Here is a 23,554-nt window from a genome sequence, read left to right as displayed (position 1 = left end):
CCTGCCAACGTGGGGGTGTGGGACCCTGTGCGCAGTGTCAGTGTGGGAGCTGTACATCTTGCCTGTAGGTAAGAAAAGAAAACAATGCCGGGGAGGAAGCATTCCTGGCGGGGATTAGCTGGGAGGTGGCTCTGGGCTTTGATCCTCCCGGCACCTGGCTTGCTGCAGCTTGCTATGATAGGGACAGCAAATTCCCGCTCTCCTTTTATGTTGGGAACCCACACGTCCCTGACACTGGAAACACTCACCCCCGCCCCCCATCTTCCAATGGTGGAGTCCATGTGGGAGGCAGCAGAGGGTCTGCTTTGCTCAGCTCCATGGGGGGAGTGGTCTAGGGGTTGGCTGGGTTGGGGAGAAGTGTTGGTACCTGCTCGCTGCCTCCTCCTACCCAGACCTCCCCCAGTAGGGCATTTTTCCAGCTCACAGGTTTTCTCTGGAGAATTCCGTGATACACTCTTGAACCCTGCATGTGTTTCACGGTGCTTTACACGGGATACCTGTTTATAGGGGCACAAATAAAGGAATTGTTTTGCTTTGCCGTCCGCTGGTGACCACCCACTTCAGTCCTGGTTATGCCTGAAAGAGCCACTGTGTTTCCAAACATCACCAGTTACTAGGCAGGGAAACCAGTATCAGATGAGCTGAGAGCTTACGATATGTTTGTAGCCAGAAGATAGCCCTGAGCTGGGTGTGGTAGCATCAAAGGCGGGATGTCTGTGTGTTTGAGGACAGCATGGTCTGCTTAGCCTTGGGCAGGGAGGGTTGAGAGTTAACTAGGTTAAATAGCGCGTGTTTGGGTGAAAATGCCCTTCTGTGAGCTCTGGGTATGCCAGGCTGGTTCTGGGTAGTTCAGGCTTGTAGGTGTGTCTGAAGGTGTCTGTGATCACTTTATATCCGTTATCAAACCATCTTTTACGTGGGATGCCACGATCTTTTCCAAGCACACTGACGGCCTGGAGGGCGATTCTGACTGAAGTTATCGGGCTGTTGCAAAGGCAGGCAGGCTGAGCCTCTGGCATGGTCTGGGTCAGAGCTGGGTCACAAGCCGCAGATGAGCTGGGACCCTGGACTCTGTCCCCTTCCATTTGGCCCCCTCCTGCTTCTGATTACCCTCCGAGGGCATCAGATATGTGACAGGACATAGGGCAGGTGGCATGTCTTGGCTAGGGGCTTTCCAGGTGCCATCCTGCTGGGGTTTCAAGGTACTCTCAAAGGTTAAAGACAGAGAAGTTCAAGTGGGGACATCCAGGGATCCCTGTACCCAGAAGTCTGAGGTGGGAGGGGGTGGGGGGATTGAGCACAGCCTGAGAAGTGTAACAAGACCCTCCCTCAGAAAGGGATGGGGGTGGGGGTGTGCTCCAATGGTAGAGAGCACTTGGGCTGAACTCTAGACAGCTCCTAGCTCAGCAGGATTATGACAAACCCGTCCTTACGAATCTTTTTTATGTGTCAAATCCCTGTTGTTTCGTTAAAATCTATCTTGCAGCCAAAATAGCCCCAGGGGGGAAATAACTAACGGTGAAATGAACTAAGTCTGTCAGAGGAATGTGGCAGGTTGGGGTCCATACAAGGAAACGTTTGTAGGTAGCAAGGACATCCCTCTCCCGCGTCTGTGCAATGACTCCTTATGAAAACACCCTTTTGTGAACGTGCCTGTAGGAGGCAAAAGCTGGAAGCTGCTTCCGCGTCCAGCTGGACCCACTGTTTCTCCAGACGTACAGTGCGGGGTCCCTTTGCTGTGGGTATGCCACTGGAAGTCTTTTCTCCAACGGTCTGAGGAGGAAGAAATCCTTCCTTGTTGTTCCAAGACTAGTGTTTGTATGCTGCTTCTGCCATGGGTCTGTTCCTTTCTCCTTCTCCCGCCTCCTCACCTCTCTCTCTCTCTCTCTCTCTCTCTCTCTCTCTCTCTCTCTCTCTCTCTCTCTCTGTGTGTTTGTGTGTGTGTGTGTGTCACTTGCAGTCTGTTGACTCAATTGCCCCTGTTGCTGGATCTCCTTTCTCCACTATGTAAGGTGTTTGCTCACCTCCGGACTGGATTCCTCCTTCATGGAGAGGTCGTAGTGGACAGCAAAGCCGGTGGCTGGAGCACCTGCCAGCTCTCCACCTAGATGGTTGTGTTGTTTCTGCTTTGTCTTCCTGCCTGCTGACTGGACACTGGCTGCCCCTCCTCTATTGGCTTCACTGGCGTTCCAGTGTCTCTGTTCCTCTTGTCACTTGCAAGTGCTCTGACCGTCTTGTCCCAAGTGCTTCTTCTTTCTCCTCTGCTCAGGAAACACCTGGTGCTGGAGCAGGAGAGAACGGTACAATCCAGACCTCAGCCTTCCTTGGTAGGCTTCTATGTCTCTAAGTATGCCCAGAGTCCAGCCACCACCCAGGACACTTGTCCCCCACCATTATCCCCAACTCTGGTAATGACTGGCTCTAGCCACTTCCTGGTACCAAGCCACCAAGAGTCTGTCCCTTGTCTATGTCCCCAGATTGGTCAGGTTTTTGTTGCCCATCCCCCATTCCCTGTCTTCCTTCCAGTCTGTTGCTCACAGATGGGGTATCAGGAAAGAGACTTGTTAGCTTTTCTTTTTTTTTTAAAGCTATATTTCAACAGCATCTGGCCCTTCCACGATGCCTTCTAATTGTTCAGACCACAGGTTAGGTCCTTCTGCTGGCCACAGGGCCCTGGGGAAGCTGCTTGAGGGTCCTGCCCCACACAGAGCCCTGCTGCCTGTCTTTGAGCACTCTGTCCAGTCCTTGTTGATGACCTTGGTGGTGTTTGTGTTTCCTTCTGAGGTCACCATATCAGCACTCCTAGATAAACAGCGGAAGCACCCTGGACAAAAGAGCTGTCCACTACACATCTCCAGACCGATTATCTGCTGTTTCCACCGCTCTCTCTTTGTCAGAGGAGCATCTCCCTTATCGCTTATCAGAAATGGGAGGAGCCTGAGGAAGGCTCTGTTCCTGGAGTCTAGCAGATGTGGACATAGGTCTTCTGTCCTGCAGGGACTCTGTGCTGTGATGAATCTGCAGGCTGAGGGATAGACTCTGGATGGGCAAGTCGTTTGCAGAGGTCTCCTGGAGACACCCGTGCCGAGGGAAAGATGTTCTAACACTTCAGCGGGTCTGAGAATGGCCGTCACCCACAGACCTTCATGAGAAGCCCCTGTGAGCTCCTTGTCGGGTTCAGACCTAGAGGGAGCCATCTCAGCACTCCACTGCAAAGGACTGCCTTTGCCCAAGTGGTGTGACCCTCAGGACGGTCTAACAGTGGGAATGACTTACACCTCTTGCACTTTGTGTACCTTATTGAACCACTGAGTGTTCTCCACGCCGATGGAAGTAGATATAGCATTGATACTGTCATTGGTTTCTGATTATACTGGGGACAGTCACATGCCGGGCAAGTGCTGTGTGTACCACTGAGCGACAGCTCCCACCTCTGATTATTCGTTTTAGATAGAGAGACTCCACAGGCTGTAAGAGACTGCTGGTAGACTCATGACGGAACCTCTCCTCAGGGTCCAGATCATCTTATCATGGGATAGAGAGTCTCTGTGGTCTGCCTGCCTACCCTTTTGTGTCTGTATTTGACTTGTACAGCAGGCACTGCAGTTCACCAAGCTGTCCCTGTGTGCAGCTGTGGGTCCTGTAGCCGTTTCTGGCATGGGCACACAGTGATGTCTCTGTTAGCATTTCCCTACCCCCTTCTCTGGTACTGTTCTCATTGTCTAACCTTGGACTGGGGTGTGGGGATAGACAGAAACGACGGGGCCCTGGTAGGGTTCAGACTGCAGATATTCTGATTAGACCACGAAGAATCCTAAACGGGGCAGTAAGGGCTCTCTGTGTTAAGGCCCATCAGTAGTATCATTCATTCATTCATTCATTCATTCATTCATTCATTCATTCATTCACTCACTCACTCACTCAGCGCACCTGAATGATGAGCTGTGATCCTGTTCTAGTGGATGGAGTCCCTGGCCCCTTGGTGGAGATTTCCAAGTGACAGAACATCACTGTGGTGATAAGGTCACTGAAACAAGACAAAGACAGATAACAAAGTACTTACCGGCAAGGGATGTCTTCTATAGGGCATCATAGAAGGCTTCCCGGAGGAGGTACATTTTGGCAGAAATTTGAAAGAGAGTTGATAGGGAAGAGACAAGGTTGATAGGGAAATGACCCAACAGAGCTTGTCCTGAGGTAGCAGCATGCAAGCAGATCAGACAACTGATCTGGGGGGGTAGGGACAAGATTAGGTTAGCCCAAGGGGCCTATGGCCTTTTACAAAAAACTCATTAGGTGTGGGAGGAGTTTTGCTGGGTTTTGTGTCCTTCCTGAATCTCCCCAGAAGAAGCTCCGCCTGGCTGGCTTTGGATGCAGAGAGGTCAGAGGTCAGTTTATTGGTGGACTAATGGTGGGAGAGGAGGTGTAGATCTCGGCCCTGCTCCGGCCTCCCTCTACAGGGCTTGCTGAGGGATGGTTGTGTGTACTGGGAAAAGGGTGCCTGGGTCAATCCACAGTGGTGGTAGAGAATACGAGGGGACGGGAGGGGTCTCAGGAGGAGATGGGACCCCAGTAAGTACTGGGGGGAGAAGGACAGTCAGCCGATGCGACAGTTCTGCAGTGTGGCCACAGCGGACCATCTAGGAAAAGCTACACTCCCAAGGTTTTGCGAGGACAGGGAACCGAAATGAGGCATCCGGTGCGGTTTGGGGGTTCAGTGTATGTTGAAAGAGTGTGCATACACATTGCTGGGAATGACAACTGGAGGTAGGGAGGAGGACATGATATCCCTTCCTGGTTAGGGAGCTGGGGAGAGGAGGTGTCCGAATGTCTCAGTGGGATGCAGTGGAGCCTTGGTGCTGGGCGCCAACAGTTCCCCTCTACAGGTGTCTTTAGCGCGGTAAAGCGGAGTGGAGGAAGGAGGGTCTGGGTGGGGTTATTTTTGAAGGGTGCGATGCTCTGTAGCAGGTTTATTGCCAAAGGCAGGGGTGGGGAGGACAGAGTTGGTGGTTAGGAGGAGGCGCTGAGCCAGCGTCACATGATTGGAGTCCCGAGGCTTGGGTCCTGCAGTGCGCATGCGTGTAAGATTAGAAAAGACCGTGCCACTGAGTGCCCAGTGCTGGACTAGCCTTTATTTGAGTTTGCGCGTGTCCGCGTTGTGGTTGTACCATGGCCAAGGTAGATTTAGGGTTATGCTCAGGACTGGAAGTGGTAGCCTTGGCTTGGGGTCCCTCTGGTCTTCACTTTTTCTTACAAAACGCAGGTGCACAATGTAGTCTGGTCTTGTGGCTGGTGGAACCAAGGTAACAAGAACAACCAGGGGAGAGAATCTCCTGGTGTCATGACTCCCTGTGCCCTCCACATTTTGGTCAGAAGCAGGCTCGTTCTTCACTCCTGATGCGCCAGTGAGTGGAGATGTTGACCTTTTGGTCCCCTGCAGATGCCTCCCCCCTGCCATTTTGGAGTGGTAGTTACCTCAAGTCCCTTAGTTCTTCCTTTGGTTCTCTGCTCCATACTCCATTTCCTCATCCTCTGGGCTCGCTTCCCACTATGGCTCCTTCCCTCTTTTATTTGTCTGAAGGAGGTGTTCCTTTAGTCCTTTTGGGTTTAAGGAGTCCTGCACCCTCTCACTGCTCTGTAAACTCTGGAATGCATGAATGGAGAAATGGTCCCTTAGCAGCTAATCAGAAATTCAAAGGGCAGCTGATAGGAGGCCTTGCATTCCAAAGACCTAACCCTGGGTGTAACCCAGGGGTGTGGCCTCCAGTGACAGTCACCTTAAACCTAGTGGCTGTCTTTGTTGATCTACACACTTACTCTTTCTCTAATGCAATGTGAGGCCCAGCCTCAAGGGATGTGGTCTGAGGGACCCAGTGAGAACACTCGTGCAGGTTGGTGTGCTAGCACAATAGCACAACAGTAAAGGGGCCCTACCCTAGCCAGTGCCAGCCCCCACCCCCACCATCAGAGTGAGGACAGTGTCCTTTTTTAATAAAGGAGGGTTAGGAAGATTTCCAGTCCCGCGCTATAAGTATTCTCCAGTGACTCTTGAAAATTAAAAGCAACTACTCAAAACTCCTTGGGAAGTTGAGAGCTGACACTTTGCTGTCCACTCTTTGGAAGCCATTCCTGCATTTGCTGAGTGGTTGTGCATGGGGAGGAGGTGGGAGGTAGGGGCTGCCCCTTGTGTGGTAGTCATGTGTTGGTCTCCTGTATCAGTGCTCTGCCAGGCTTGATGAACACTTGGGGTCTGAACCTCAAGGCCATTTCCATGAAGGGGTGGGGGTGGGGAGGCTACTGCGTCTTGTTTGGATTCTCTGAGGTATCTGTGAAAGGTCTGGGTAGGGAAATGCTGACTCATGGCCATCTGAGCAGCAAACTTACCTTGGAAGACTTCGATAGTAAGTAGCTAAAACTTGTTTTGTTGATGAAAACAGAAATAGGGGTGGGGCTTGCAGAGAGGTGGAGGAGTTAGCAGACAGCGAACAAAGCCCCTCCTCCCCTTCTCCAGTGTCTGATTAACATTCAGTAGAAGTCTTTGAGATCGGTCAGCAGTAACAAGGGAAGAAACGGGTGACTCAGTGAAGTTAATATTAAACTTGCCGTTGAATAGCTAGCCTAACTGGAGTCTCCCAAGGCATCCTGGTCTTTGCAGCCTGTGTTGCCTACTTCCCCTTAGGCATGTCTGCTTGGGAGAATGTCCCAGGCTCTGGGCTTCTTGTTCCCAAGTCCATCGCTCCTAGCGTGTCAACTCAGCTGTAGCCATGAGCCTCGTGGGGGGATTTTGAAGACATGCTGTATCTGGGAGCCCCCTCAGGATTTGTGGTGTGAATGACTGGGGTAGGGTTGGATCAGTTTAGGATGTTCCGTCCTCCTCCAGGGGAGTCTAAGGGTCACTATGGCCCGTCCTGACCCTGGGTGGCCCCTTTGATGATGTGCCATGTTCCCTGCCCAGGGTCTAGATGTGGTTTTGTTGTTGTGTGCTGGCCCCAGCAGGAGAAGTTGGGTCGTTTCTTGTCTGGAGAGCGGGGGAGGTGTCTAAGGACTAGGGATAACCCAAGGGTCTCCCTGGGGATTCTGGAAACAGACTGAGAGAACCTTGACATTGGAGGGTGCGGGCTGGGATCTGGATGGAGATCAGGCTTGGGTTCTTCTTAGCAGACTGCCTGGGGAAACTGCACAGGTTTTCTGTAAGTTAGGTCGGATTTCTAACTTTCACTTATTTCGAACATAGAAATTGTTCATAGGCATAGAACCCAGTGGTGTGTGTGCATCTCAGCTCTAGCACGGTATTTTTATATAAGTGTGCAACATCCCGATAACAGTGGGGGTGTTAGCACGTCAGCATCTCAAATGCTTGTTATTTGTTTTGTGGTGAGAGCATTGAAGTCTTCTGTCTTGCAACACACGATCTGTTATTCTCAACTCTGGAAGTCTGTGAAATAAAAACCCAGAATTTGTTGCATCTAAAAACTTTGTGAGGGTTGGGGATTTGGCTCAGTGTGTGTGTGTGTGTGTGTGTGTGTGTGTGTGTGTGTGTGTATACACCATATGGTTGCTAGTGTCTCCAGGCTGGAACTGGTGTTATTGATGGTTGTAAGCCACCGTGTCAGTGCTGGGAATTGATCCCCGGGTCATTCTTATTGTTGTCCTCCTCTTCTACATCCTCCTCTTCCTCTTCCTCCTTCTTTTTCTTTCTCTTCTTTTGAGACGAGAGTCTCACTATGTGTCCCTGGCTGGTCTGGAATTCCCTGTGAGGTCTAGGCTGGCCTTCAATTCTTAAGAAATTGGCTTGCCTCTGTCTCTTGAGTGCTGGGATTAAAGGGCATCACATCCAGTTTAGAGCACTGCTTTATAAATGTGGGTCATGATTCTCTAGGAGTGTGGGGCACAAGAGAGCATTTGGCAACAGTCGAAAGTTTTTAAATGCACAATGACCAAATGAACCTAAAATCGAACGCTCAGTGGGTACGAACTCTTTGCTGCAGCGCTCGCTTGGGTCATTCGGCTTCTCTTTGGCCTTGGTTCTGCAGGCAGTGTGCACACTGCACACTGTGCATGCTGCCTTGCAGTGCATTGCCAGTGAACACAGCGCAGCCTGAGACAGTGCACGCTCCAGACTGTTACATGAGTATCAGTGCTTTCAGTGTAACGCAGTTTTCTGCTCTTATAGAAACATGCGGAGCTAATTATCGAAAACAAAGATTTAACACGTCTGTGCCATTTTCTTCCAGCATGTATTAAATTAGCATAATTTACATTACATTGCGGTAGAATTTTTTTTTTTTAAACTGTGTATATGGCTGCATATATGGCCGTGCATCATGTTTGTGTCTGTTGCTCTTGGGGGCCAAGAGAGGGCATTGGATGCCCTGGGATTAGAGTTGCAGGCTATTGGGAAGAAGCATCATGTAGGTAGGTGCTAAGGATCAAATCCGAGAGCAGCCAGTGCTCCAAGCTGCTGCCCTGACTCTCTAGCTTCAGAATATTTTATTTTCCAACTGTTGTTTGGGTTGCTGGCTTGAGGTTCATAAATAGTTGCTATGCAAAGGCTAGGAGTGCTCACTGGGAAGGCCGAGGCAGGTGAGTCTTTGTGAGTTTGAGGCCAGCCAGCGGTGCATAGTGAGACTCTGTTCAGAAAACCAAAACTAAAATTCAGTGAATTTTGGCTTGGGATTAGGAAGTCAATTGATTCTGAAAAACCTTGAAGATGTTCTGTATGCTGTGTGTAAAAATAAGCAAACAATTCCACCTCATTAGTATGCAAATTTGCTTTAGTCTTTAATCCTGGTAATATGTATGCCAAAGAATTGCTTCAGAATAAATGTTTTCATGATTAGTTATTGTTAAATGTTTGGTTTGTAAGTTTTATACACCTTAATACACAGGCTCAGGAGAAAAGGGGTAGCCAGGGGGGAAAAGCTGAGCAAGCCTCTGTCCAGTATGGAGAGTGTGTTGCTGTAGTTTTACTAAGGGGAAGTAGGTGGGATTCCCACGTATCCTTTCTCCCTCTGCAGGGGCTGTGTGTCCTGGCTCCTTGGGATTGGAGGTCTCTCCCCAGGCAGCCCTCTGAGCCTTTGGGAACAGAGTTTCCTTTCTGCTTTGTTGGTTTAATACACACAGAAAATTGGCCATACATTTATTGTATTTAATAATTGGGTGTTTGCTGCTTCAGTTCCCCACCCTTTTCCGATAGCTATTTTCCCACTGGGGAGGGCGAGACTGTATTTGGGCAGGGATCCTGTTTTGTCTGGGTCTCCGGGTCAGAATGCCATAGGAGGGTGGCTGGGAACCGCAATCTTGTGTTTGGAAAGTTTAATACCAAAGGGCTGGAGAGATGGCTCAGCAGTTAGATGGCACTGGCTGCTCTTCCAAAGGACCTGAGTTCGATTCCCAGCACCTCCATAGCAGGTCACAGACTGTCTATAATACCAACCTCAAGGAATATGATACCACTGGACTCCAAGGGCACCAGACACACATGTCGACCTACATGCAGGCAAACACATATAGTCACAAAATAAAAAGTTATAAAAGAATATGAATAAGCTTAAAAAGAAAAATTTGCCATTGTGGCATTGGCAAGCCTTATAGATATAAGACCAGACTGGGCCTCTCTGCTGCGTTGTCTTGTCTCTTGAGGTTGGCTGCCGAGTCCTTTCTGGGGTATCGTATATGAGCTCATGACCCAGTCACCGCCCCAGGGCTTCGCCTCATATCACCACTTTGAACATGAGGAAGTTAACCCAGGCATTTGAAGGGACACAAACGTTGTGACCACGGCGGGGTCCTTTCCCTTCATGCTCTTGGGAGGGGATTACAGCTCGTAGTAAGGTCCTTAGGTTTGAGGTTACTGACCGAGACACCCCCCCCCTTTAAGAACGATCTTTTATTGGGGGAGGTCATTAATCCTTCTTGACCGCCTCCTTCCTCATGGCTGCCAGCTCCTCCCGCTTTCTCTTGGCGCGGGAGCCAAGTTCTTTTTTTTTTTTTTTTCCCCGGAGCTGGGGACCGAACCCAGGGCCTTGCGATTGCTAGGCAAGCGCTCTACCACTGAGCTAAATCCCCAACCCCGGGAGCCAAGTTCTTGATGAACTTGAGCGCGCGCTTGCCCTTGGACACTTTGAGCAACTCCATTGCGCGCCGCTCATAGGGCGCTAAGCCGCACACCTCCGGGATCATGTCCCGCACGAACTTGGTGTGCTTGGTGAGGCGCCGGCGGCGGCGGCGCCGGCTGTGTCTCAGCTTGCTGAGGTTCTTCGTCACCTTGTGGCCTATGTTGAGACCCACGGCCATCGGGTAGCGCAGGGCCATGGCTGGTGCTCTCCTATGGCGGCCGGGACAGGAAGCTTTCTTTCTCTTTTGGCCAGGAGCTCATCATGGAGCCCTGGCTTGCTAGGTTGACCAGGCTGTCTTTGAACTCTGTGTTCCTGAGGAGTGGATTAAGGGCGTGCCTGTGCTTTGTGACTGATTTGCTTGCTGATTTGATTTGAGGGAGGGTCTCGATAGCTAGGTGGGGCTAGGTTGAAGTTGCGACTGCAGGAAGAGTCGAAGGACTGCCTTTCCTTACTCATCTTCCGCCTGGCCCAATACCTCTACCTGTCTCCCTGCCGAATTCTTTATCTCCTCTTATAGAGCAAGAGGAGGGCCAGATCCATGTAGTTGACTGAGGAGGAACTTACTGCCTAGGAGCAGAGGGAGAGGGTTTCATACTTTATGTCATTACGGGACAGTTGCTGTTTGATGGGGGAAGGTGGAAGCTCGCAGTGGGGATGAGATTTGCAAGAACAGAGTTTCCTTACTTCTCTAAGTCAGGGGGAAGGAAGTATATGATGGTGGAGAGCAGGGAGCATGTTTCCTCAGTGCTGGTGGAACACCCTGCTACAGTTGCAGTTGCTCTACCGCTGAGCTACATCGTCAAGGGCCCTGCTACAGTTTCAGAAGTCACCATCTGTCATTGACAAAAAGCTCCCAGATGCGGCTGTCACAGATTAACAGTTGGCTCTAACCCGCTGCCCTGGCTATTGTCATGAACACCGGCGGTGAAGACCTGTTGGCGGACTGGTAGACTAACGCGATCACCTTGAGCTCAGAGGCTCAGGGATTCCTTCCAAATGCAGTGAATACTGAGAGAGATTTTGAGGTTCAGTGTCCCTTAGAGGACAACACAGTGTTAAGGATGGGAACCCCAGGGTGCTATCTCACATCCATCTTGGTGGTAACAGCCCTTTTCTTCCTACTATGTACCTTGGGTCAAGCTCCTCAAATGTAACATCTTTAGTTTGCTCTCTGGCTCTTTGAGGTGTTCTTCTTGTCCTCAGGATATCTCTGGGGATGGCTTGTGGGGGACAAGGAACTGCTCCCTGCTTGTCCTGTCTCATGTGCCCTCTGCTCACCAGTGAACCCCTGAGATCTTCTGCCCCACATTCTTTTTTTCCGGAGCTGAGGACCGAACCCAGGGCCTTGCGCTTGCTAGGCAAGCGCTCTACCACTGAGCTAATTCCCCAACCCCTGCCCCACATTCTTTAAGCACGTGTTGTCCCTTCCCAGCATTTCCAAGGCAACAGGTAAATAGAGGTCTTCTGGACAGGTTCTGCCATGCTAGCGAGGAGGACATGGCCCTGGGACCCTCCCAGGACTCCAGGGAGTCTGGGCATCCTGACATATGGTCAGTACCTTGGCAGGCACACTGTGTTCCTTTGTATGTGGCATGGGGCATAAACCAGATTCACAGAGAAATGGGAAAAAGGAAGGTCTTCCAAGAGAGGGTTTGACCCAGGTCTTGTGCAAGACTGGGATGCAAGGGCCTTGGGACAAGGGAAGAAAGCCAGGCTTAGAGGTTTCTGCAGACAAGAGCTGCTAAGAGTGGCTTCTTGTTAGCCCTGGCAAAGTCTTGCCTGATCCAAGGCCGTAGTCATCTTGACCTCTTGATTGACACGTGGCCTACCACCTTCTCAATCATAGATTTGTGATTCGCTCTTTTCCTTTTACGATGAAGGTGCTGTGGGGTTCCCTATTCTCCAAGGAGACAGGTGCTAGAGGACGTCTCTCTTTGTGGGGGACCCCACAGTGGCCTCCACAGGGTGAGTGGAAACTGGTCTCAACCCTCTCTTACAAACTTCGTGGCCCTGCCCTGTGTTCTCTAGCACATCTTCTGCGGATCTGCTCAGCCCTTCCCTATTCTAGGAGGCGGGGAGTGCTGACCCCACACGGACTTTGACTGTGTTACTTGTAACAGTGGAGACTCAAGGACTCCATTGCTGGTGGTTTGGAAGGCAGAATCTTCACTGTTTATTTTCCATTGGAGCCCTCTGAGGTTTGACCAGTAGGGGACACTTGAGGCTGTCTCCCATGGCCTTGTGGCGTGCTTTTCTGTCATTCTTGTGGGTGTGACCTTGACACAGGGCTCTGTTTCTCTAACCCTGACCCCTGTGGACAGAGCTGATAACGTCCGTCTCTATTGCCTTCGCTTCTCAGCTTGCCTGTGCCAGGAGGCGAGATCTGCTGCTGCGCCAGTGTGTTTTGAGTCCTGTGGAATGTTCTCCCTAGTCCTCCAAATCAGAAAGGAGGCTTAGGGCTTCCTGTAGGTGTCCAGGTTCTTGTCACATGTCCCTTCCCTGTCACCCTGTTTACATCTTGCAGCATTTCCAGACCTAGTGTTTCGAGTGGGCACTCTGCTGCTACTCTTCCCTAGACTTACAACCACCCCCGGACACACTCCACGGCCACAGAGGCTCTTCCAAGACATCTTCATGGTGCTCCTAGTGTAGCCCCCTGCTAAAACCTCCACAAAAGTTGGGGTCCAGCCTGGCTTTGTTGGGGGTCCCTCCCTGTCACTGCTTCCTGTCATCCTGCTTAGATTCCCAACCTCTCTCTCGCACCCTGCCTACCTCCAGCTTACTGCACAATGGCCACCATGTCAGGCTACTCACCCAAACACATCCTCCCTTCCTTGCCTGGAAAATGTCCACCCCTTCCAAGTCTCAGCCCACTCATTGAAGTCCTGTGTCGTGTGTGGATACTGTTGTTCTCTTCTAATGCTGCGTGCTCATGGACTTCCCAGCAAGCGACTCTGCAGGTGGGTGAGTGTGCACACGGATGCGTGAGCGGCTTCCAAGACAGTGACAACCTTCCAAGAGAACCACCAAACATGTGGTTCCTAGCAGGGCACATGTCAGTTCAGCCTGAGTTTGCTTTTTCCTCTTCTTCTTTTTCTGTTTTGGTTTTTCAAGACAGGGTATCACTGGGCAGCCCTGGTTGTCCTAGAACTAGCTCTGTAGACCAGGCTGGCCTCAAAGGCACAGAGATCTGCCCATCTCTGCCTACCAAGTTCTGGGATCAAAGGCATGCACGACCACCATCTAGCTAATCAGAGTTTTTAATACTTGGATGTCACATAACCTCTCTCCCTGATGGTCACCTTGCTGATGTCTCCCTTGGTTGTCTCGCCTCCCGTTCCCCCTTCGTAAAAAGAATGTTGTTTTGTTCCTAGGGACCGGGTGTAGTCAGAAGCCAAGGAGCTGCTGGTCATTTGGGATCGTACCCCAGTCTGGGCAATGGGAGGCATCAATGAATGGAGCGAAGCAGAAAGAAAATGGGACGCTGGAGGGAAAGTTGTCTCTCACTGTTGTTTGCAGAGAGGGAGTGACATGAGTCTGCCACTCAAGCTTTAGGTGGGAATTAGCCACCAGAGGAGCTGGCTGCCTACCATGGTTTCTGGATTTTTCCAGGCTCCTTGGATCTTTTGCCCACAGCTTGCCCAAGAGGCGGAGTTAGGTGGTTAGAAGGATGTGGCACACACACACACACACACACACACACACACACACACACACACACACACACACACACACACACACACACACACACGAATGAGAAGCAATTGCTGGCCAGGGAGCAGAACGAACGGTGAGAACCTTTTCTTCTCCGTACCCACCCTACACTGTGCCCGTCCGTGTGGTAGGAGCCTACGGAGGAGCGCTACTGCAGGATCCAGATAACCAAACGAAGAGTGGGTTCCTCTACTGTGAATTCTGCTCAGGGATGGGAGATGATTAACCACTGGGGATGGGGAGCAGGTGGGAGGGGGCTCTTCAGCTGAGCCCAGTGAGAGTAGTCATGATCAGTTAGAAGAGAGAAAAGGAAAAGGCCCTAGAAGTCAGAAGAGAACCCATGGCTCATAGTGGAAGGAACAGAGAGGCTGGATCTCAGCTGGGAGCCTGGCTGAGTGGTCTGTCTTTCGGTCGGTCAGTCTGTCGGTCGGTTGGTCGGTCCGGGGAGGCCAGAGAATAGCAATGGGAGCATTGCAGCCTGCTAAAGGAACTGCGGGCAAGTCCCCAGTTTCAAGGTTCTGGACCTTGGCCCAGAGTCCTTGGCTCTGACTGTTGACTCTCCCCAAGGCTGACACAAACCATTTGTTGTCACTAGCAGGAAGGCGTATCACACTCACGGAATTTATTACTCTAATAAAGACTAGGCGTTTTCTGGATGGTGTATTCTCTTAAGTAACCTGTGGCAGATTCAAGTATGCCTGTAATAAAGGGCCACCTTCCGATGTTTGGCTCTCTGTGTAGCAGGCCTGAGGCATGCCTCAGTCTTCCTACTGCTGGGATCGCGGACATGAGCTGCCACATTTGGAAGCGCCCGCCTGCCTCTTCGAGGTAGCTCTGCGCGGCCCCTCGAGTGTGCAGAATTCTATCACATTAGGGTTGCTGTGTCTTCGTTTCTGAGGGCTTGTGGCTGATGTGGCCGTCCTGTGGAAGAAGGGCTTGTGTCACACACACCTCCTGACAGCCAGGAGAACCGCTGCTTCCTACCCCGTCTGTCTTAGGTTGGATGTGGGGATCCAGAGTGGATGCTTTCTTCCTACTCTCAGGGATCTCTAGTCAGTGAAGGGTAGAGGTGACACAGGCAGGAATATGACTGAGAGACTGGTAAAGCCTAAGGCTTAAATAAGCCGCTATAGGAAATTTAGAACGAGGAACAGACATGCAAACATCGAAAGGGTGAACTCAAAGATGAGTAATGGTCTCAGCTGAGGGGGAGGGGAAGAGAATTCTTCCGCAGCTGCCTGATGCTAACTGCAACGAGGGATTGGAGTCCAGGATGGCCTGCGTATCGTGGGCCAATTTTGGTTTTCTTTTATTTTTGTGGCTGAAACTTGTAGAGCAGCCATTGCCACTCCACTGTAGAAACAGAACGGTGGATATTTAGTGCCAGGACCTGAGAGGTTGAATTGATGGCTGGAATTTGCACATGTGGTAACCATAAAGGCCTGTGCAGCCCACCCAGACTGCCCTCCCATCTAAGGCATCTGGGCACGCAGACTCGAGAGTGTGAGATCCACAGAGGCTGGGCTCTGGGACACTGTAGGCTATTACAATGCCACATGGGCTGGGCCTGGTGCCAGGGCCACTGGGGCTCCATGTCTCGAGCTTACATGCTAAGAGCCATGCTACTTCATTGCAGGGGTCTCCTCTCCTCCACCTAAGAGACCCGAGCAACTGCTTCCGCTTGAACCCATCCATCTTCAAAATAGCCCTTCTCAGAAGTTACACTTGCCTCGGGGGAAGCCACACTCTGCTGCTGTTGCAATTGCTTTTAAGGACACAGCCCAGTGCGGGAGAGGGGTTGTTCTCTCAGGAAAGTGAATCCTGGTTTTGTAAAGTGACCCTCGAACTTTCTGGGCTCCTGGTTTGCTCCCCCTCCCTACCCTCCCCCGCCTCCCCCGCCACCCCCCACCGTTCCTTCAGCCTACCCCTACTGTAGGTTTCTAATTTCCTTCTAAAATCCTAGACCCAGAATGGAAAGGCTGAGATGCGATTTGTGAAGCTGGTGGCACTGAGATGGGGAATGGGCACCCATCCCCTAGGGGTGCAAAGTGGCCAGTCATTTGCTTGGGGCTTTGCCTGAAACCCCACTGTCACTGACCCTTTCCAGCAAGGTCACCGCCCCCGCCCCCTCCCCCTTTAAATTTTAAAGGTTCAAAAGCAAACTGGTAAAAAAAAAAAAAAAAAAAAAAAAAGCCCCCTATGCCTTAGCGTGTTTTTTTTTCCCTTCCCTCATCCTACACCAAATTTAGTCTTAGCTGGGTAGTGTTGATTACCCGGTAGATACCTCCCAGAGCAGACGCAGAGTGGACTGGAGGCCGGTCAAGATTTTAAAATGCCAAAAGCCCTGAGAACCTGCTGCGTTTTGATTCTCTTAAGCCCCTGGGCCAGCGCGCCTAGAGGTTTGAAATCCTAGTAATGCCGAACCCCGAGCCAAGCGTCGGTAATTCCAGTCAGATGGCGGCAGGGAGGCGCACCCCTCCCCACCCCCGCCCGCGGGAAGGCGTTTCTTTGCCCACTTCTCCCGCGTCTGGTCTGGCTGAGCAGCGGTGCCCGGCTCTGGGCTGCGGTCTGCGGGGGAGGGCGGGCTAATTCGTGTCAGATGGAGGGCGGCCGCGCGGGGCCCGCCACTCGCGCCTGGCTTTTGTTCCCGGCGTCTAACTTCTGACGGCAGGAGCTTTTGCAGAGTCCGGCTGAGACGCGCGCGATCTGGGCCTCGCCCACGCACGACCCGGGGCCGTCAGTGCCCCACGCTCGGCTGTGGACCGGGGACGGAACACGGGGGTAGCCATGCGGTGGCGCGCGCTGGCCCCGGGCCCGCCTGCGAGGTTGGCGCGCGAGTCCGGGGCGCGTGGGCGTCCACGCCAGGTGAGTGCGGCAGATGGGGCACCCTCGGGTTGTCACGCACGTGGACGTCCCGGGTGGGCGCACGAGGTCATGTACTTGTCCTTGCTGGGTGCGCGCACCTCTGTATGTGTTCTGGACCGTGCACGTGGGTGCGCGTGTGCGTGTGTGTTTGTTTGTTTGTGTGTGTGCGCGCGTGTGCGTGTAACAGTATCTAGGGAGGCAGAACTGGACGAGTGCGCGGCAAGGCGGAAGGCAGAAGGCAAGACAGCCCTAGCCCCCTTGAGATCCAAAAGTTGCTGGAAAATGTTTCTTTGGATCCCTTTCTCTGCAGTAGAGGCGGGACACTGGCCATTGCGCAGACTCTCTCTTCCGCGCGTGTTTCTTGCTGAGGTTTCTTGCGGATGCCCGGGTAGTGCTTGGAAGAGGTCTTCTGCAGGTTTCTGCATCTCCGAGGTCGCCTTGTCTTCCAGGACGGTCCTCTGTGGGGTTTGAATTAAACCGGCGCGGAGTAGCAGCCCCACCTTCCTCTTCTAAGCCTTATAAATCCAGCATCGACTGCGATTGTTTGCCCAGGAAACTTGTGGAAGGTTCTGTGGAGCGAAAAGTCTGCATGTCAGTTTTGCCTCAGCCCCCATTTGCGGTTGCTGTAAAGGAGTGGTCCGTTTAATGCAGTTCCTCGTGTTGTGGTGACCACCATATAATTATTTTCCTTGCGACTTCATAACTAACTGTAAGTTTGCTATGGGTATGAATCGTAATGTAAATATCTGATATGTGACCTCATCAAAAGGTCTTTAGACTCCTAAAGGGGTTGTGATCCACAGGTTGAGAACTACTAAAGTCTGGGGAACTCTGTTGAGCATGGGGTGAGGGGGTCGCTTCTGTGGGGAGGTCTCAGGACAGCTCTGCAGATACGGGAAGGGTTCATTCAGGTTTGGTTGCTTTCAGAGAAGTGAAGTTAAGCTGGGAATGTGTTTTTGATCAGTGCTACCCCAGCGCACCTATATTCGCTTCCTGTGGTGCGCCGAATATTTCCTGAAGGGAAAAATGTAGCCGGGCTCCTGCAGACATATTCTTGTACTGTGAAAGTAGTTTGCCACGGCGAGCTTTAGTGGTGGGAACCTAGCTGCCGGTTCCCTGTGGTTTGACTTTCCGTTGAGTGGAGAGTCTCTCTCTGCTCTCCAGAGACTTTAGTATCAAGCTAATCGTCCCTGCCCTCTCCAGGTGGGCGTCCTTGTGGAACCAGCATCCTTACTGGTTACCCTTCCAAAGTTTGGCTCTGAACAATTAAATGTACTTTAGGTTCCTGAAGTGGGCTTTGCCCACTGCTTCAGCCTCGCTCTATCTCCCCACCCCCCTTTTAGGGAGGAATGAAAGCTCCCATTGGGTGAAGACCAGGACAGTCTAGTTCTGTCTAGTCTCCTTCCACAAGAGAGATGGTGTGCAGCATGCACGTGAGCAGTCGTTATTACGCTGTCTTAATCAGCTCTCCTGGGATCTAGCAATTGAAATGGTTGAGCGAGCGCCACAGTGCCTCTGCTGTTTCCACCGGGGGCAGCTTCTGGACCAGTGAGCAAAAAGCTGCAAGGAAACAGTACCTCTTTCTCCTTGCTTGGAATAAAGGTGTTTGAGACCAATGAAACGTTACAGTATCTCTCCTTTGGCCCACAGACTATGGCCCGTTCATCTCGTGCACAAGTCTTAATTGAGGGACTGTGGGCTGCCTTCTCACAGCTGGGGAGGGCTCACAGAGGACAAAAGAGAAAGAGCACGGTACCCCGAACCTAGGATAGTGCAGTCTAGCACAAGACAGATTATAATCCGAAAGCTGCGAGAAGGGCAGAAAAGGTATGTAACGCCCTGGGTATTACTAAGGGTTAATTCCTGTGCCAGTCTGAGCTTGGCGCTAGGTGGTAGGTAGCCTTAAACATCATTAGTTCCCTGCGGGGTATAGGTCTTGTATATGACAACCCCATCTGTAGAAAAGTGGGGGTTAGGGTAACTATGTGCCTTGCTAATGTGAATATTGCATGCTGCTAGATCCTTGCAGGGCTCTGGATACAGGGTTTCTGCTATCAAATGAAAGTAACCAGACCCAGACATAGGAAGGAGTGTTTACTGAAGGTACCTTAATAGTACAGGTCCAAGGGATACAGCCTGTTTTGGCTGCAGATGAGAATCTTCTGGGAGCTCTAAAACCTTCCCAGTGTTTTGGTCTCACCTCTAGGGTAATCAGATTGAATTGGTATGGGGTGGGCCCTAATCTAACTAAGTTGTTCTTAAAAATCCCTGTGGGCATGTAGCATTCCGGTTTTTTTCCAGCAGGAGGAGAGGGAGGGTGTTACTGTCATTTGAGAGGAATTGAGGCTCGCTCAGGGCTGAGCAAGAGTCTGAATGTGTACCTTGCAGAGCCAATGCAGAGGTTTCTGCTGGGTTCAGGGTACTTTCTTGTCCTTCGACAGTGCTGTCTGTACCACAGCAATGACAGGGAGCTACTCAGGGAAGTGTTCAGAAGACTCTGGGTCTAGATGGCTACGTACACTCTCGGAAGTGGTAATGGCTTTTGAATTTCAGTTTTGGAAGTTCATTGGTGATGTGTAGCCAGAACAATGTGTTGGCTATGTTGATCCCTTATCTTCCAGGTCTGCTACTAGAAATACTCATTAGTTCCTGAAGCCTTTTCTCTCCTTTCTTTTCGTCTACATAGGCTGCCAGTTTATCAGGAGTGAGTCTGTTTTACAGCTTTCCAAATTGGTTGCCTTTTATTTATTTCCTTTTCTCACCTCATCATGCTGTTTAGACTCTCAATGCTAAGTCTCGATTTGCGCCATCTCTACCTTGTGGCATATCTTAAAAGGAAGCATTAGGTGCTTATGTTTAAGGATGTTTGCTGAAGGATTTACATAGTCACCTGTGATCCTGAGGAAGCCTCTTTCTCTCCTGTTTGAGATCCTATCAGCAAAGGGATGTTAGAGTTTGTTAGTGGATCTTTTTAAGAAGACCAGCTAGTTCCCTTCTTAGCTTATTACCTGCTTGTTTGTTTTGCTTTTCCAGACAGGGTCTGGCCTCTACTGTTTCCTTGCCAAAGCCAATAGAGTTCTGGTATAGAAGTTTATTGATTGATATTTGAATGCTACCAATGCTGGGATAAGCCAACTTTTCACGGTTATGAGGGCTATCTCAAAGTGTGATATTTCATTCGCAATTACTTGGGCATTTTTCAGAGTTTGCTATTTGTTTTTCCAATTTGATCGATTGTGGTCAGGCTTTCTTTTTCTCAGTGGGACTTGAATGTATTTGGATTCATTCAGACTCGTTCTAAGTCCATAACACGGCTAAACATGCCAGTGAACTTGAAAGGATGTGTGCTCTGTTGCTGCTGCGTTCAATACTCTGTTAGGTCAAATCGTTTGATAACATCACGCACATCATTGGTGTCTGTGTTTATTTTCTGATCGATCTGTTGATGACTGAGAGTCGAATAACGGTGGCTTAACAGAAATGCATTCTTCAGCAGTGCTGAGGAAGGGCACAGACATCATAGTGTGGCGTTTGGTTGATTTATTTGAGACCTTTTCATTTGTAGACAGCCATCTTCTCCCAAGTCCTTAAGGCTGTCCCTTCGTGAACATGGATTCCTTGCTATGTCTTCTTATCAACCATAGCAATAGCTTGTATTATTTTGTGTCCCACTGGGACATCTCTGACCACAGGGTGCTATCCTATGCCTGTCATTGAAATTTTCATTAAATTACTTCTGCCTCTTGAGAGTGACATTGTCCATCCATGCAGGCTACTTAAATTCCCTTTAAAAGAAATGTATCTTTAAATATGTTCCCTGATAAAATGTAGGTGTTCCTTTGGTTCTTTCCTCCTTCCCTAGCTTTGGTTAGCCCCTTTCTCTACCCCCTTTCCTCCGCCTCCTCATTCTGTGTAACCTTTTCCACCTCTGGCGTTTTACTCCTGTATTTTCCTATCATGCCTATTGGCCAATAACCCCGGCTTAAGACCCTGTTCCCTCAATGTGCTTTTATAGGTTTTCGGCCTTCCTAGCCAGTCCAGGTTAAACATAGGTCTACAACTTCGAAGTTGTATCCACCTACGAAAGAGGAAGGGTAGCGCTTGTCTTTCTGGACTTTTGTATATGGAACTCATAATGTTTTCCAGATCCGTGCATTTTCCTGAAGTTTTGATTTTCTTTGCAGGCCAAGTAAAATTCCTTTGTGTATTTACATTCTTTTCTTCATCCGTTCATTAATTGATGGATGCCTGGGCAGATTGCTTTTCATAGCTGTTACATCACACTGTCTTTTATTTTGCTGATTAGTTACCCCTTGATTGTTTTTAATCAGAAAGTGCGTGTTTTCCCGTGTCTGTGCCACTTGGCGATCATCTTTCGGTTCTGTAAAATCCTCCTTCCCAGCATTTTGTTGCCCAAGGACTGTTTTTAATACATCCAACATACATGTCGGCTATGGATGGATTCCCTTAGCTTTCAGCCTTTGAGTTAATATCATTTTTGGAAGCTATTTTAACTGCACATTCCAGACTTACTGATCTCCTTTAGTGTTTCGTACTGCCCCACTAAATTCTCACATATGTCCTCAAATTCATTATTTTCTTCAAGATTTATGTTTACTTTTTAATTTATGTGCATGTGTATCTTCATGCCCTGAGTACAGACGGAGTCCAGAGACATCTAGTAATCTTGCAGTAGAGGTTACAGGTGGGTAATATATTGCCACCTAATGTGTGTGCCGAGAGCTGAACTCGGGTTCTAACCACTGGGCCATCTCTCCATTAGGGACACAATAGTACATGTCTATTGGTTGTAAAATTTCTCCTGTTGCTCCCACCCCCGTTTGTTTGTTTACAGACATTGTCTCATTTATTTGCTCCATTTTGACAGGGTTTCATCGTGGTAGTAGTTTTAAGTTCACTGCTCTGTCTTTTGAGTAATTGGCCAGTGATCGCATCCCATCTATATTTTACCTCAGAAGCCTCCATTTCCTTTCGTGGTTGTTTTGTTGCATGTTTATGCCTTTTGTAGGGCTATACATACAAATACAATCATCACATCATCCTTGTCTGTTAATTCTAACGTCTCAGTTTGTTTCTGCTGTTTTTTTTTTTTCTATTTATGAATTCTGTTTTCTTGCCTGTCTCTTTACGTGCCTGATAACTTTTGACTGACTGCCATCTGACATCAATTTTACTTTGCTTGGATTCTGGGAAATTTTATGGTCCTTGTGGTATTCCGGTGTGCCTTTTCTCAGAAATGGAGTTGTGTCACTGGACAGCAGCAGCAGCCTCAGGGCAGTGTTTTTCAAATAGCTTATGTAGGCCAAGAAGGGTAACCACTATAGAGCCTCAGTTCTCAACCTGCGGGTCTCGAACAACCTTTCCACAGAGGTTGCACGCACATCAGAAATCCTGCCTATCAGAGACTTGCATTATGATTCGCAACAGTAGCAAAATTACAGTACAAAGTAGCAATGAAAACAGTTTTAAGGTCGGGGGTCACTGCAACAGGAGGAGCTGTATGAAAGGGTCTTAGCATCAGGGAGGTCGAGAAACCACTGTTGTAGAGCTAATCTTTGCAAGGCAATGTCCTCTAAAGTTGAACCACATTGGAGTTCCTGATCTCTAGTAGCAAACATGATGCTCAGCTTTGAGTGAGCTCAGGGCCCTGTTCTTCTAATCCTTCTTGTGAGGCATTGGGTGTGTGGTAGAAGGGCTGGGGCTGGGGTTTTCTTTTCTATAATTTTGATGGGCAAACTCCTCAGTACTCATTCTTTTAAAGGGGTTTCCTGCAAATCTTAAGAGTTGTGCTGTTCATTGTTCTGGGGTGCCCTGTGTAGGGAACTTCTTGCTTCTCTCGACAGGGATGGACTCCCATTTAGATCTTCGCTGCAGCCGTAAGACAGCAATGGTGGTAGCAGGGAGGGAGACAGGAGGGTCACCTTAACTTACTCTTTTCTCTGAAGTGCAGTCGTGGGTCCCTGAACAAGGATGTAGTTAGGATGTGTATCATTAGGCACTGTTGCCATTTTGTTAGTAGCACTCAGTGTGTTTACCCAAACCGAGATTGTGGGACATCACCAGGTGGAAGGACTTCAGTCTCGTTTTGGTCTCAGAACACCTTGGTACAGACGGGCGTTGTTGACCAAAGCATCCTCCCCCTGTCCTTCATTTCCTGTCCTTCGTTTCCTGCTGGGCTGTTTTTAAAAACAATGGCGTTGTGTATTTTGTGCATGATCTTAGGTGTGATGATACATTTCATCTTTGGCTAATACCTTTGCACCAGCAGTGGAAGATCCTGCAGATGGGTGCAGAACTAAGTAAATAAAAAGATGCTGCCGTGCTGTTCCACATCACCTGAGGTCTTTACAAGTAGGGCAGCACATCCTCCCAGAATGGTCATTTTACTCAGCTCCGTATCTCTCAGATTTCTCGTAGATCGCTAGTATGATACACCATTCTGAAACTTAATGACTTGAACTATGTGCCCTCTGTAGCTGCCATCCAGAGTGCGAAGCAAGTGCCTTCATCCTTGCTCTTTCTGGGTCCTCCCTCCCCGCCGCAGTGCGTTCTATAGCTCTTCTTGCATAATATACATATATATATATATATATATATATATATATATATATATGTTATTTCTTGTTTGGGATGGGTGTTTTGTTGTTGGTTTGGTTTTTTTTTTTTTCGGAGCTGGGGACCGAACCCAGGGCCTTGCACTTGCTAGGCAAGCACTCTAGGCAAGCACTCTACCACTGAGCTAAATCCCCAACCCCGTTGGTTTGGTTTTTGAGACAAGGTTTTTCTGTGTGGCCCTGGCTGTCCTGGAACTCTCTCTGTAGACCAGGCTGTCCTCG

At 49.9% G+C, this 23,554-nt stretch overlaps 1 protein-coding gene across 2 annotated transcripts in view; it reads left to right on the top strand.

Moving 5' to 3' along the window:
• Positions 1 to 5,255: 5,255 nt before the first annotated feature.
• LOC116912156 (tensin-2-like) overlaps positions 5,256 to 23,554 on the top strand; it is a 54,333-nt gene continuing 36,034 nt past the window's right edge. The window contains exon 1 of one of the 2 annotated variants that reach the window (XM_032916077.1): positions 5,256 to 5,467. In XM_032916077.1, coding sequence (XP_032771968.1) covers positions 5,441 to 5,467 — 27 coding nt within the window. In that variant the 5' untranslated portion in view covers positions 5,256 to 5,440. Of the gene's footprint in view, positions 5,468 to 16,381; positions 16,698 to 23,554 lie in introns of those variants that run through there. The other variant, XM_032916076.1, reaches the window with a different exon arrangement.

Source organism: Rattus rattus, chromosome 11, assembly GCF_011064425.1.
Source record: "Rattus rattus isolate New Zealand chromosome 11, Rrattus_CSIRO_v1, whole genome shotgun sequence".
NCBI lineage: Eukaryota > Metazoa > Chordata > Mammalia > Rodentia > Muridae > Rattus > Rattus rattus.
The sequence above is the reverse complement of the archived record's forward strand: the minus strand, read 5'-3'. Positions and strand labels throughout refer to the sequence as shown.